Source organism: Neophocaena asiaeorientalis, unplaced genomic scaffold (assembly GCF_003031525.2).
Source record: "Neophocaena asiaeorientalis asiaeorientalis breed wild unplaced genomic scaffold, Neophocaena_asiaeorientalis_V1.1 scaffold138, whole genome shotgun sequence".
Classification (NCBI taxonomy): Eukaryota; Metazoa; Chordata; class Mammalia; order Artiodactyla; family Phocoenidae; genus Neophocaena; species Neophocaena asiaeorientalis.
Window position 1 is genome coordinate 239,355 of NW_020172632.1, and position 14,179 is coordinate 253,533.

The 14,179-nt window shown below is 40.3% G+C and overlaps 1 protein-coding gene across 1 annotated transcript in view; it reads left to right on the forward strand.

The window, feature by feature from the left end:
* The first annotated feature begins 5,766 nt into the window (after positions 1–5,766).
* Positions 5,767–14,179, forward strand: part of CMPK1 (cytidine/uridine monophosphate kinase 1) — a 33,115-nt gene continuing 24,702 nt past the window's right edge. Inside the window, exon 1 of the mRNA XM_024739358.1 lies at positions 5,767–6,087. Within this exon, the coding sequence (XP_024595126.1) occupies positions 5,917–6,087 (171 nt within the window). The 5' untranslated portion in view covers positions 5,767–5,916. The remainder of the gene's footprint in view (positions 6,088–14,179) is intronic.

Here is a 14,179-nt window from a genome sequence, read left to right on the forward strand (position 1 = left end):
CAAAAAAAAAAAAAAAAAAAAAAAAAAAAAAAAAAAAAAAACTCTGTTTAAAAAAAAAGAAAGGAGGGGGCAAGAGGAGAGTTGAAGTATATGCTAATTTTTTGAACAACAGCAATAAAATAAGATAAATGCCTTCTTTTTTGCTTAATAGTAACTCAAAAAGACTTCAATTAAACATTTTATTACCACTGGACTTCTAAGCAGGATATACGTTAAATGCTATGGATAGAGTAGATATTTTTTGAATTGAATGAAAAGTAATTACTGACTTCATTTTTGGATTGGAATGACTCAGCCTCATATTTAGGACAACGTGGAGGAGTCCAAAGGGCTTATTCCTTAGGTATTGAAAATTTTTTTTTGAAATATGGTATGATGTAACAAGCATTGGCTTTGGGCATCTGGCCCCAATTCTGCCACTTAAACTCTCTAAGATTGATTTTCCTCATTTGTATATTGTACATTATCATAAAAGAGTTAATTCATAATAAATGTGAAAGTTAATTAAAAGGCTGCCCATATATTATTAGTCCAGGTATACTGACAACTGCCAGTGTTAATAAATGAGCAACACATTGCTGTACATACATAGAGATTAAGGGAATTGATTTGTTAAATTAGAGAATAAGCTTAGTGAAATAAACTCTACAAATTTTCTACCAAGGATCTACTACACATTAAGCTTTGTGCTAGATGGCATGGGGAATTGGAAGGACATGACAAGCAAAGAACAAGGAAGGCACAATTTTATGGGGGAGTAATAAGAGGTAATTATCCAAAGCAAATATGAATTATTGTTAGATTACAGGCCAGTTTAAATAGACTGAATATATACTCTGCTATTCTTTGACCCTTGCTTATATATATTTATGTCATTTCAGGACACCATGGAATTGCTATTGGCCCCTACAGAGAAAAGCTACCGGTATTATTTTTCAAATTTCTAAGCACTTTAATTTGCTTCACAGAGAACCATTTCCAGTATGTCATACTTTGTTTTTGTTTTTTTTTTTGTGGTACACGGGCCTCTCAGTATGTCATACTTTTAAAAAAATGTATGAATTTGTCACATAAACAATGCTACAAAGAAAAAAATGTAAAGAGAAAAATTAATCCAAAATTCTACATTCTAACATATCAATTGTTTTCATTTTTCTTATTCCCTTTCAGTCCCTGACCACGTGACATGCTCTTTATGATAAGACCTGGTAAATGTTCAGTGTTATAAACCCTGATGTGCCTGCTATTAGGCTAGTCGTGGGATTTAAAGAGCTATTGTTTTCACCAGGAACAGGGAAGTTGGAATCAGTTACCGGTTCTGCCCTTATTTACTAAATTTCTCCAAACACCCAACTTTCCCTTTCTGTATTTACACTTCTGAGCTAAGCTGGACTGCTGCTTTTTCAAAAGAACTACAGCTTTGCTTTTAAGCAACATCATATTTTTAAGGGGGACTGTTAATCTGTTAATTTATGCACAATTCCTTGAGACTCAAACCTCTTGGGAGAGGTAATAATAATAATTTATGTGTCAAGTCATGTGACTTATTTTACTTATTTTTTAGAGCTTGGATTGTTTGGAATAAAGACTAGAATGAGCAAATAACACACATCGGTAAATTCTCTGTAAGTATTGGCCACACTGATTTTTTTTACCATCATCCTGATTTTGCAGACAAAGACACTGTAGGCATAACCAAACTACCTAGGCTTGCAAAGTTAACAGGCAAAAACACTGTAAGACCTGCCAAAGACAATCTCCCTTCACTGGTCAGGCTGCCATTCTGCAGTATGGACTGAGCTTAGCCGACAGTCACTCCCAGGAGGGTTGGCATATTGTCTGTTGCCAGATTTGGCACATCAGCCTTTAAAAGACCATGTTTCTTTTAACCAATGCTCTCAGAATCTTTGATAAAAGCTCCTTTGATAAAGCATTACAGCAATAACCATGCAAATCTGAATAACGTGAATCTTCATTGTAGAACCTCCGTTAAGCATCAGGCTGTGTAATGGGCTAAGCATCCCTCCAGGAAATAGATCACAATATAACAGATGGCTGTGAAGTCCTGAATGCAAAGCATATGGCCTGCCACCCACCCACCTGTGCCACCCACATGCCCTATCTTTGCTCCATCACCCAGACTGATCCTAGAAACCAGTTCCTAGGTATACTCAAGAAAGGTATTTCTGGAATTACAAGGAAGTAGTTGCCAAAGACCATTGTAGATAGAACTTGAGTGGCAACAACCAAGATATATATTCTGAATCTTCCAAGAACCTTGGAGTTCCCTTAAGAGAGCAAATCACGTTATAACAGTAAGACATTGTCATGTTGTACAAAGAGTAATCGGACATAGTCTCTTCCTTCAAGGAGCTCTAAATCTAGTATGGAGATACACAATACGCCACAGTGTTAGGCCAGAAGTAAACAAGGAACGGAGTAAGTGTGGTGGTGGTGGTAGTGGGTGTAGAAACAAAAGAGGGGCACCTAACCCAGTCTTGGGAATTTAGAGAGAGCTTCCCAGAAGAAGTAAAATCTGAGCTGAATCCTGAATAATGAACAGCACATACCAGCAAACAGGTGTGGTCAAGAGTGGGAAAATGAAAAGTATGGGAACAGATATCTAAAGGACAATTATGATAAACAGGACATAAATGGTGACAAGGCCCTACTTCTCAAGACCCTCAAGAGTTCACTAGGAACATAGCTATACTCTGGGAACAGTATGCATACACTGAATATATGCCCCAAAGACCTAACGTACTTGATAAATAAACTCATATGGGTAGGAGTGGGTTTTGAGGATAGCTCTTGTTATAAATCTTTCTGAGATCAGTCTTCTCATCTGTAACAGAACTTACTTTGAAGGGATTTTGTGAGTATGGAACTTTTTATCTCATAAAGGGTCAGTAATGTATAGAAAGAATGCATATTTTGAAGCTATACACACTAAGTTTGAGTTTGACTTTGCTATCTACTGCCTCTGTGGCCTTGAACAAAGTACTTCCACTTCCTGGTTCTCTTTTTCAATCTGCAAAATGACAGTACTAACTTCATAGCATTACGAGCATTTTATAAGGCAAGGCTTGATGTTTAGCCAACAGACAACTGGTGAGATTGTGTTGGTGGTTAAAAGTGAATTATTTCCATGAGTTAGATATAGCTTCTCTCCTGAGAACTTTGAATGCCCTCTTCCCCTCTCCTGGGACACCTAGGACCTCCTTAAGACCCCACAATTAAAGGACTGATGCCTGGCACAGCAAATCCCCGGCACAGAAATCTCTATAAATATTCTGATTGTACTGATTATTTAAAAGTTTGAATATCATCCAAAAACTAAGTAATATAAGTGAAATCCTTGGTACATAGTGGATATTCAATAGATATTAATCAAATTTATGTAATCTATGGATTCAATCTATGGATTTAGGTAGGAAATGGCCCTCTACCATTTACAGGTGAAAGCCATTTACTCAATATATTCTTATTGAGACATTTTCTTATTGAGGGTCTGATTGTTTGCATCTAGGTGGAACTCATTGCTTCTCTGCCACCTCCAAGGAGTAGAAGCATAAGGCTAAGGCAAAATGAATTCTTTGGGGACAAATGAGGACCAAGGTGCTGAGAGTTAGACCTTTCACTCTAGACAAGCAGAGGGGTTAAATGTTCGAGTATCAGAGTAGCACCGTGTCGTTTACGGATCCTAGCCTCCTTGGCTTAGCTCCATGGGACTGCCTGGTGTGGTAAACAGGTGTCTTGGAAAGACACTCCCATGTGTCTCCTCTCTCTACCCACAGCACTACTCAAACCGAACACTTCTGGTCACCAAATGTGTGTGACGTTTGGGCTGGGGGTGGTGTTCCCACGTCAAGCATTTCTTGTTGTTGTAATCCACTAAGGTTTGCTACGTAAGAACAGATAACCAGAATAGGCCCAAAGAGCCAACAAATAATAAACTGTCCTTTTGGCCTAGTCTTGTTCTTCCTGGAAATAACTTCCTGGAAAAACCTTGGCGGATGTGGGTATCTAGGTTTCACTTTTTTTTATATCTTTCTTCTTTAGTATTTTCCTCAGTTGCCTAGCATGGTTGGCAGGAGATGGGCAAGGTGGAGGATACTAAGGACTTAGCCTACTGTAGTCAAGTTCTCCAGGGAGTCAAAGAGAGAAAAGTCACTACATATTGCTCTAAGTACACAATGAAGTTTTGAACCCAGACTCATATGTGGAATCATTAGTACTGGTGGATTCTATCATGGGAGCCAGAAAGACTATCTTTTTGTTTCTCTCCTAATGCATGTAAAAAGGGCACAAGGCTTTCACTAAAAGCCAAAGAATAGCTTCCTAGACCCTTTTCCACAGACCCCCATCCCCTTAACATCTTTCAAATCTGGCAATTATGCCATAAGAGATACAGAAAAGTCACTTAAGAGAACATGCACAATGGAAAAGAGGCATATTTGCTTCAATATGGCCTTTTTTTGGTACTCCTACTACCTCTTTATAACATGACCAGTCATTCTTACTTTCAGCTGACATGTCCTAGGTCCTCCTCCCTGGTAGGTGGAGGATTTGGAGCGTTCCTCTAAGCTTGGATTGGACTTCTAACACCAGGCATTCTGCTAGGCCAGGGGGCAGCAACTATAGCCTGTGGGCACCTGTTTTGGTATAGACTTACAAGCTAACAATGTTTTTTGCATTTTTAAATGGGGGCTACCATATTAGACAGCATGGCCCCTATCGCCCATCCTAAATGAACTTTGCCTTGACCCTTATTCTCAGTATTGTTTTCATCTACTCATCTCCTATCCACTCCTTTTTCAATCGGGATTCAAATTAGATATAGTGTATGATCTGCTTTGGGCAGAACTGTAGAGTTCATAAGTTTCCCTGCTGCCAAATCCAATTTATCTGTACTCATTTGTTTTTAACAGTGTTCACTACTACACCACCACAATCCCACCCCAAACACTCTCTTTGGGGGAACACCACATTCTCCTGGTTTTCCTCTTACCTTTCTGGCTCTGCCTTCTCAGGTTCCTCCTTCTCTCTCCAACTTTTAAAGGTCTGTTCACTAAGACTCATTCCTTGGACTCCTTTTGTTCTCAAGGTTTTTCCCTAATGCAAGGGGCAGGGAAATGGAGTTATAGTTAAAAGGGCTTCCTGCTGCAATTAGAATATAATCCAAACTCCTTTCCTTAACCAAAGGGCCTGACTGATCTGCCGTCGGCCAAACTCTCCCACCTTTCATTCCCTCCTTCGTTTCACACAACTCTGATCTCACTGGCCTTTCAATTGCTCTAACAGTTGAAAGTTTTAGGTTTTTTGCACTCGCCTTTTCTCTCTTTGTGGGACACTATCCCAGTCTTTGCCTAGTTTTGCTCTTTGCTATCCTTATGCCTTGGCTTCTATGTCACCTCTTCAGAGGTCTGACTACCTTACCCAAATTACATTCATCTCTTGTTATTCCTCCTTTTGGTTCCTTCAAAGCCGATATTGCTATTTGCATTTATTTATTCGTGTGTCGACTTGTTCAAGTCGGCTGCCTGGCCCCTGGAATTTAAACTTGCGAGCAGGGACAATGGGCTTTGCTCTCCCGTGGGTCACATCCCTTACGCCAGCACAGGCCCGACACCAGGAGGCTCAGGATAAAAGACCCGCGGACCGAAAGAATCAATGAGCCCGCAGAGGGGCGGGGAGGACGCGAGCGCGGCCCCGCGTGGGGGACGTAGGGGCGCGGCTAACGAGAGAGCAGCGGAAGCCCGCCCCTTCCGGCCGCGGCGCGGACGCCTCGGCAGCCACGGCGGCTGGACCGCGGCTGGCGCCGGCTCGGCCCGCCCCCTTTTCCGTGCCCCGCTCCCGCTCCAACGCCTGACCGGCCGCTGTCAGCTGCATCAGCGTCCTACCGAGCCACGGTGCATGCTTCGCCGTTGCGGCCGCCGGCTGCTGTACGTCCTAGGCCTTAGCTTCCCGCTGCTGACCGGCCGGCCGCTTTTCCTCTGCCCGCACCGCCTCATGAGGCCGCAGGTCGTGTTCGTCCTCGGCGGTCCCGGCGCCGGCAAGGGGACCCAGTGCGCCCGCATCGTCGAGGTGAGGCCCGGGCAGCCGGCGGCTCCCTGTGCTTGACCGGACGCCGGGCCGGCCAGTCCCGCAGCGCGCGTCTGTCCGCGCCTCCCCCCCGCGCCCCACCCCACCCACCCCCCCACCGCCCCGGAGCCCCGGACTACGAGTCCCGGCGACCGGCGCACCGTCGGCGTGGCAGTGGTTCGAGGGTCCGCCGGCGCGCGGCATGTCGGAACTGGTAGTCCACGTCCGCCCGCCTCGGGGGGACCCAGAAAGGAGGGGGACCGCTTGGGATTGCTTTGTTCCTGCGCCCCTCTTTTCTTACATTTTGGGGACCAAGTTCGTCTCGAGAGTGGGCTGGGAGAGGGATCCCGGGAGGGTCCGCTTCCGGGGCCCCCAGCGCGCAGAGGTCAGTGTGTCGCTGGTTGTGGGGCGGCCGGAGGCGGCAGCAGCGTCGATTTGGGTTAGAGGCTGGATGAGCCCAGCGCTGCCTGAAGGGGAGACCGGTTTTTCCACCACGCCCATTCCTGCAGGCCCGCTAAACTCTGAACCGTCTACTAATTGGTCTTTATCCTAGAAAGGAGACGCGGGCGACAGGGCGTTACTTTAGGTGTTCTGAACCCGTCCAAGTCAGTACCAGCCCTGAGGCTCAGCCCGGGTTGGTGTGGTTGGAAAAAGCCGTGGAGTATGAGATCAAACTTCAACCTCTGGCCCGGCTGCCAACTTACACTGAGTCCATGGCCAAGTCACTTCCTCTCTCCGAGCCTCGGTTGCCCCCACTAGAACAGTAGAGGCTGTGCACACAGATTTAAACTCAGTATGAAATGCCTCCCAAGTCTAAAATGGTGTTACTTTTTTCCCACAAAGCGTGGTAAAGTTAATGCTTCATTTCCGTTAACAATTTTCGAACAGATACATGGTTAGCTGCAGTGTGGGTGAAAGGCTTATTGGAGAATCTGGGGAATGCTTGGGAGAGAAGGAAAACAGAAGATATCTAGAAACAGAAGAGCAGACCAGTAGTGCTGTAAAGCACCAAAGAATCCTTGTGAAACTCGGTGACCAGCAAAAGTTTTGACCCAGAACTTCTAAAATAGTTTCCTCCTCTTTTCCAGGATATGGCTTTTATTAGCTTTGGGATTTTACTCCTCTCCCAGGTTCATACAACCCAATCCTGTCCTATATTTTATTCTCTAAAGAGCATCCAGAAAAAGTCGGATGGTAAAATCTTCATTATGTGTTTTACAGCTGTATTTATAATTGTTGATCATTTGTAAGACTATAAGTGGAGCTAATTCAACCAAAAGATACATAAATATTTTTCTCCTTATTTTTGTTCGTTCTTTTCACTTTTTGAAAGACATGACAATTGGATGGTTTCAGGTTTTTGTTGTATATATGAAACCTCTTACATGTAAATAGCATAGTAGGGGAAGGAGAAAAGACTTTATTTTTGTTTGTTTTTTATTTTTATTGAAGTATAGTTGATTTACAATGTTGTATCGGTTTCAGGTGTACAGCAAAGTGAATAAGTTATACATGTACGTATATCCACTCTATTTTAGATTCTTTTCCCATATAGGCCATCACAGAGTATTGAGTAAAGTTCCTTGTACTATACAGTAGGTCCCTATTACTTATCTGTTCTATACACAGTAGTGTGTAAATGTCAATCCCAATATCCTAATTTATCCCTCCCCCTCCCTTCCCCCCCATAACCATAAGCTTGTTTTCTACATCTGTGACTCTATTTCTGTTTTACAGATAAGTCCATTTGTACCATTTTATAGATTCCACATGTAAGAGATATATGATACTTGTCTTTCTCTGCCTGACTTTCTTTACTCATGATGACAATCTCTAGGTCCATCCATGTTGCTACAAATGGCATTATTTCGTTCTTTGTTATGGCTGAGTAATATTCCGTTGTATATATAAACCACATCTTTATCCATTCCTCTTCTTCCCGGACCGGGGCACGAACCCGTGACAGGCGGACTCTCAACCACTGCGCCACCAGGGAAGCCCTGTTTGTGGATTTTTTGATGATGGCCATTCTGATGTGTGTGAGGTGATACCTCACTGTAGTTTTATTTTGCATTTTTCTAATAATTAGCAATGATGTAATGATGCTTTTTAGCCATCTGTATGTCTTCTTCGGAGAAATGTCTGTTTAGATCATCCGCCCATTTTTTGATTGGGTTGTTTGTTTTTTTAATATTGAGCTGCAGGAGCTGTTTGTATATTTTGGAGATGAATCTGTTGTCGGTCACTAATATTTTCTCCCATTCTGAGGGGGAAAAGACTTTACTAGAGTCAAACAGATATGGGTTCAAACCCTAACTGTTCCATTTACTATCTCTTTAATCCCAGAGAAGTTGTTGTTTTACCTTGGGTTCCTCTGTAAGAAGGAAGAAATAACACCTGTCTGGTATGGTATTTATGAATATGAAATGAGGTAAAATATCTGGCATGCATAGATGCAAATAATTTTTTCCTCTGTTTTAGAGTTCCTGTTCTTCATTTATGAGGTTGGTTGTTTTTACTTTGAAGTGCACTGTAGTTTTACTTTTTAAAAATTTGTTTATGGGGCTTCCCTGGTGGCGCAGTGGTTGGGGGTCTGCCTGCCGATGCAGGGGACACGGGTTCGTGCCCCGGTCCGGGAGGATCCCACATGCCGCAGAGTGGCTGGGCCCGTGAGCTGTGGCTGCTGGGCCTGCACGTCCGGAGCCTGTGCTCCTCAACGGGAGAGGCCGCAGCCCGCGTACCGCAAAATAAATAAATAAATAAATAAATTGGTTTATGACTGCTGTATTGGAATGTATTTAAATATTTTGTTTTTGAATCATAATGTGACTTTTAAGTGTTCACACCCAAACTGATAATACCCATATTACTCCAATGGGTTAAAAATAATCTCCACATTCTGTAATTAGTATTTATTCTTTACTCTGTTTGATAATGGTGGATAATATTTTAAACCTGTTAATTAAGAATTATAAGGTTTCCATGATGAGATATGTTCTATAATGTATTATCTTATTCTTTAAGATTTCAACACTTATATGAGCTTAAATTCAACTGTTTTCTTACAATTCCAAATAGCTTATAATTCAGCAGTTGCTGTCTTCTAGTGGATTAAACAATGGAATGTCTATGGTCAGTTAAGTCAGAGGATTTTTTGTTTTGTTTCTTTTGTGAGTCTCTTGCATTTTTACTCAGTGTTTTATTATACAGGCAAATGTAAGCTGAATCCCAAACGATTGTAATTTTTGGAGCTAATTTTTTTCTGTAGGGGAAACGTTATATAAATCAAGGTTAAATTCCCGAACTATCATGCCATTACTAATTTAGCTAACAGGGTACCTGAAATGTGGCTGAAACAGAATTGTTTCTTTGGGAAGATTACATTAATTTCCAACTCAGGCCACCAGAAGTACATCTTTGGACCCTTGCTACAGAACCTGAGAATATCTGGCCCTCTAATATCCTGGGACATTGCAGTTATGGTTGAGGGTGTCACCACAGGGAAGCTGTTGCTTGTTTTTTTTTTTTTTCTAACTGTGAATTCTACCTGTACTACTTGCTCTCCCAGACCTTGAGGAAGAAAAGGCAAATCTGATGCAGCATCTTCTGAAAGTGTTGTGAACTGGAAAGGAAAGGTTTGAGGGAGGCTTTGAGATTGAATTTTGCCCATTTAGTTGAACTGATCTTTTTCAGTTTTGTTTTATTTTCTAACTAATTTTTAAGTCTGTCTTCTCACACTCAAATTTGTTTTTCAAAATTAGCCATTTTCTAAAGCAGTGCAATCAGGAGTCAAGTGCTCAGAGTGGAGTTATTATTGTGGAATAACTTGTGACTAAAAAATCATGATGGAAGATACTGTGTCATTTTTGAATTTTTTAAATTAAGCTTTATTTGTAGTTTTGGCCCAAGAAAAATTATAGTGCCATAACCTAAACTTGTCTGAAAATAACAACCACAGTTTTGCATGTGTTAGCTGGGATATTTAAACCTACTCTCTTTTAAAGATGGTGAACATTCTCCTTAAATGAACAATTATGCTAAAGTTTATATCCATGCCAAATTGCTTTCGGTAGCACCCCAGAAGCATTTTTATCATCTTGTGTTTTAACTTCCTCCAGGACCTGTATGGGTAACTTAGACATTGTACCCTACCTGCTATGCTTAGAAAGTTTTGGGTGATACTGACTTTAAGTATGTAGAAATCAGAAATTTGATTTTATTTATCTTTTTGTCTCTAGTGTTGAACATTGTGCCTGACATACAGGTGCTTAATAAGTATTCTTTGAATGAATATATAGCGCACCAGTTTGTCCTGAAGATGTAAAAAAATTTAAAATTCGGTCTCCAGGGGGCGCCCAAGGAGCAGTTAGTACTCCCAATTTCAGGACCAGAAGTATTTGAATGAAACCTCTGTCTTACTCTGATTTCTCATGTAACACTTCAGTTTACTCTCAGTGAATAAATGGTATAGTTGTAAAAATCTGATGAGCATTCTAAAACTTTTAAGCTCCTGATTACAAATCCCTAAAGCAGACTACCACTCATTAAAGAAACGAGATAGGAAGATCCACTGGACATTAAGCTTGCTTCAGAACAGGCCTTTCTCCTTTTGGTGGGATGGGCTGGAGTAAGAGATAGGTTTTTTGTTTTTTTTAAAGGAAAGTTTAAATTATCTGTAAAAGAGAGTCCACAGAATCCTCGACTCTCCTGAAGCACCACCCTTTCATTAAGGTAATGATAATGTGGGATTTTTGTTGTTGTTAAGAATTTGGAGGAGGCGAGAATATGTTCAGATTATTTACTATTCTTACTTTTGAAACCTTAATTTTTTTCTTTCCATTTTAAGTTACAGTAGTAATACATATTTGTTGGTGACCTCTAACCCTGAGGTCACCAGTATTAACTGTCTGGTATTAACTCTTTCTCAATATTTTTACAAATAAAAGTGCATATAGTTACCTTTTTAACCTCCAAATGGGACTGTTCTGGTTTTTTTTTACTGAATGTATCATGGCCCTCTCAGGCCTCTACACATAGACTTAACTTATTTTTATTAGTAGCTGCAGAATAGTCCATAATATGGATGTTACCATAGCACAGTTGTACCATTCCCCCCATTGATGGACATCCAGGGTAGTTTTCAGGAAATTATTCTGCTATTGCAAACAGTGCTTCAATAAATTTCCTTGTAAATATAATATTGCATATGGATGCTTTTATTCTTGCAAGCAAAATTCCTAAAAGTGGGATTGCTAAGTCAGAAGATAAGTGCGTTTTTAATTTTAATTGATAATTGATTACTTTTCAAAAACATTATACTTACATTTCTATCAGCAGTTGTATGCTTTTTTTTTTTTTACTAGCACTGGATGATTATCAATCATTTTAATTTTTTCAAATCTGGTAATCTCTTCTTCAAAGTTTTTCTGAGTAAATTACTCATTTTTTCCAAGAAGTCCATTAAGGTGAAAGGCATGATTAGACTTAAAAAAAAATTTCCCTTTACTTGTCATTTATTCAGAAAACATTCTTTGAGAGCTAGGCACCGTGATAATTGCTAAGGTGAATAAGACACAGACCCTACTGTCAAAAGTTTACAGTGAGTTGTGAGATATAGACGTTAAACAGTGACTGTGACAGGACAGAGTGATAAGTTCTATGACAGAAATATACACACAGACCATTTAGATAAGGGACATTTAAGTTACAGCTCAGTGGGTCAGGGAAGGCTTCCTGGGGGGCAGTGATATGTATGAGCTGAATTTAGAAGGACAGTAGGAAAGAAGCAGCCAGGAGATGTGGGAGAGTGGAGAACACTTAAAGCAGAGTGACCCTTGCATAGGGTAGTTGGAGGTTTCAATTCTGAGAAAAGGCTAAGGAGAGTAAACGGACGCAAGTGAGATTGACCCAGAAAACACTTCCCTAAATGCAAACTATTTGCTCTGTGTTGGGGGGTACTGCCTTCTAGAGGTTCTCAATTTAGAGTAGAGATAAGACACATACTTAATAGAATTTCATGAGAAAAGATATGATTTTTGCAAATATTAAAGTTTAACATTAAATTGTTTTAAAATTGTTTATCAGGAGTTCCCTGGTGGCCTAGTGGTTAGGATTCTGGGCTTTCACTGCCATGGCCTGGGTTCCATCCCTGGTCAGGGAACTGAGATCCCTCAAGCCGTGCAACGTGGCCAAAACAAAACAAAACAAAACTGTTTATCTTTTAGATTTGCCTCCCTAACTAGATTGTAATGTCTTCAAGGATGGGGAGCCTGTCTTTTGCTCCTGTTCGTTCTACTGCATGGTGTTTGAGGTGCCTACTTATCCTTAAGATCTTAGCTTAATACAGGGATTCCCAAACATTCTCAGTTCATGGTCCCTTTAGTGTGTCAGTATTTTTTTTCACAAACACTTTAGTCCAAAATAAGTATCTAACAGTTGTATTTATTGAGTAACTGGATCCAAACAATACTTTATAAGTATTTTCTAACAACTTAGTAGCTGTTTGAAGAAACAATACATATACATTAAAGGAAGAAGTAGCAACTTTATTTCATTCTTATGTAACCCCAGTCACTTCTAATTGGATGTAAATGCCTGTTGGCACTGCCCAGTTTCTCATAACCTTGGAATCAGGTTAGACGCTTCCATACTCATTTTATTTTCCACATTAATTTTCACGTGGTACTTATTTTTATCACAGCAACTGCCCACCAAAACGTCAGCGTCACAAAGATGTGTCTTCGAAAAGAATGTGCGTGATCTAAAGTTGAAATTGTGAACTACCCTGAGCTGATAGTTCACATGATATCTAACAGTGTTGCTCTGTTTCCCTTAAAAATGTAAACCCAGGGCACTCTTGTGAATTCGCTGCAGTGCTCCAGGGTACTTTGGCATTCAGTCTGGGAACCATGAGCTAAAAATGATTTCCTCAGTGAAACTGGCCCTCACATTTTTAGACTAGGTCAGATTTCTCTATTATGTGATCTCAAAGCACTTCAAAACATCTGTCAGTTTGTTATTCTTTTGTCCTTTCAGTTTTTAATTCTGTTGTCATTTATAACATTTATGTTTGTAGTTCACGTTTAATTTCATGGTTATTGGATTGTCTCCCTCATTACACCGTAAGCTCCATAAGGATGAGAACCTTAGATTTCTATATTTACTCTTATATCTTCAGTGTCTAGTACAATGTCTGGCATAAATTGATGCTGAATAAACATTTGGTAAGTAGATTTTGAAGCCAGTCATACCTGGATTTCTGCCATTTAGTGAGTTATTTAAATTTTTGGCTCTTTGGTTTTCTCCCCTAAAAATTTGGGATATTAATCTACTTTACAGGGTGATTATGAGGATTAGCCAAGAGAATCCATGTAATAAAATGTCTGGCACAGTGCCTACTTTGTGTTTGCCACTTCATATATGTTAGCATCTCTCTCCTTGCCTATTCTGTGCTTATCTATAAATAGTCAATGAAAGAAATATCTTGAGCAGCGTCAGTAGCTGCACTTCGGCGGTCATTCTTAGTCAGTAGACTGAAGAAAAATTGATTTGCAAGGATATGAACAAATGTCAAAGTGTCATACCAGTGTATTGTCTACTAGGCAGTATGTAGAGTTCAGACTCCGGAGTTAGACTGTCTGGGTTTGAATCTTATCGTAACACCTACTATGTGTGAGATCTTAGCAAAGGTTTAGTTTCTCTATGCCTCAATTTCCTCATCTGTAAAATGGGAACAATAATACATAGTATCTAACTCAGAGGGGTGTTGTGAGGACTAAATGAACTAATGTATGTAAAGTACTTAGAGCAGTGCCTGGCATGTGATAATTCCTATATAAATGTTAACTATTATTTTTATTATTATCATCATCATCGTACTTTTTCTGTGTTAATTTTGCCTGCCCTTTTGACTTAAGATTTTTTTCCTTCCTGATTTATTCCTTCGTACTTTGGAAGCTGTACGATCTGTTTTTAGTGGTTACCCTAGAAATTTTAAGCACACATATTATTTAACTTAAGTCTAATATTAATATTTTTACTCTCCCCCAAACAATACAAATACCTTAGGACACAACTCTATTTTCTGTCCTATTCT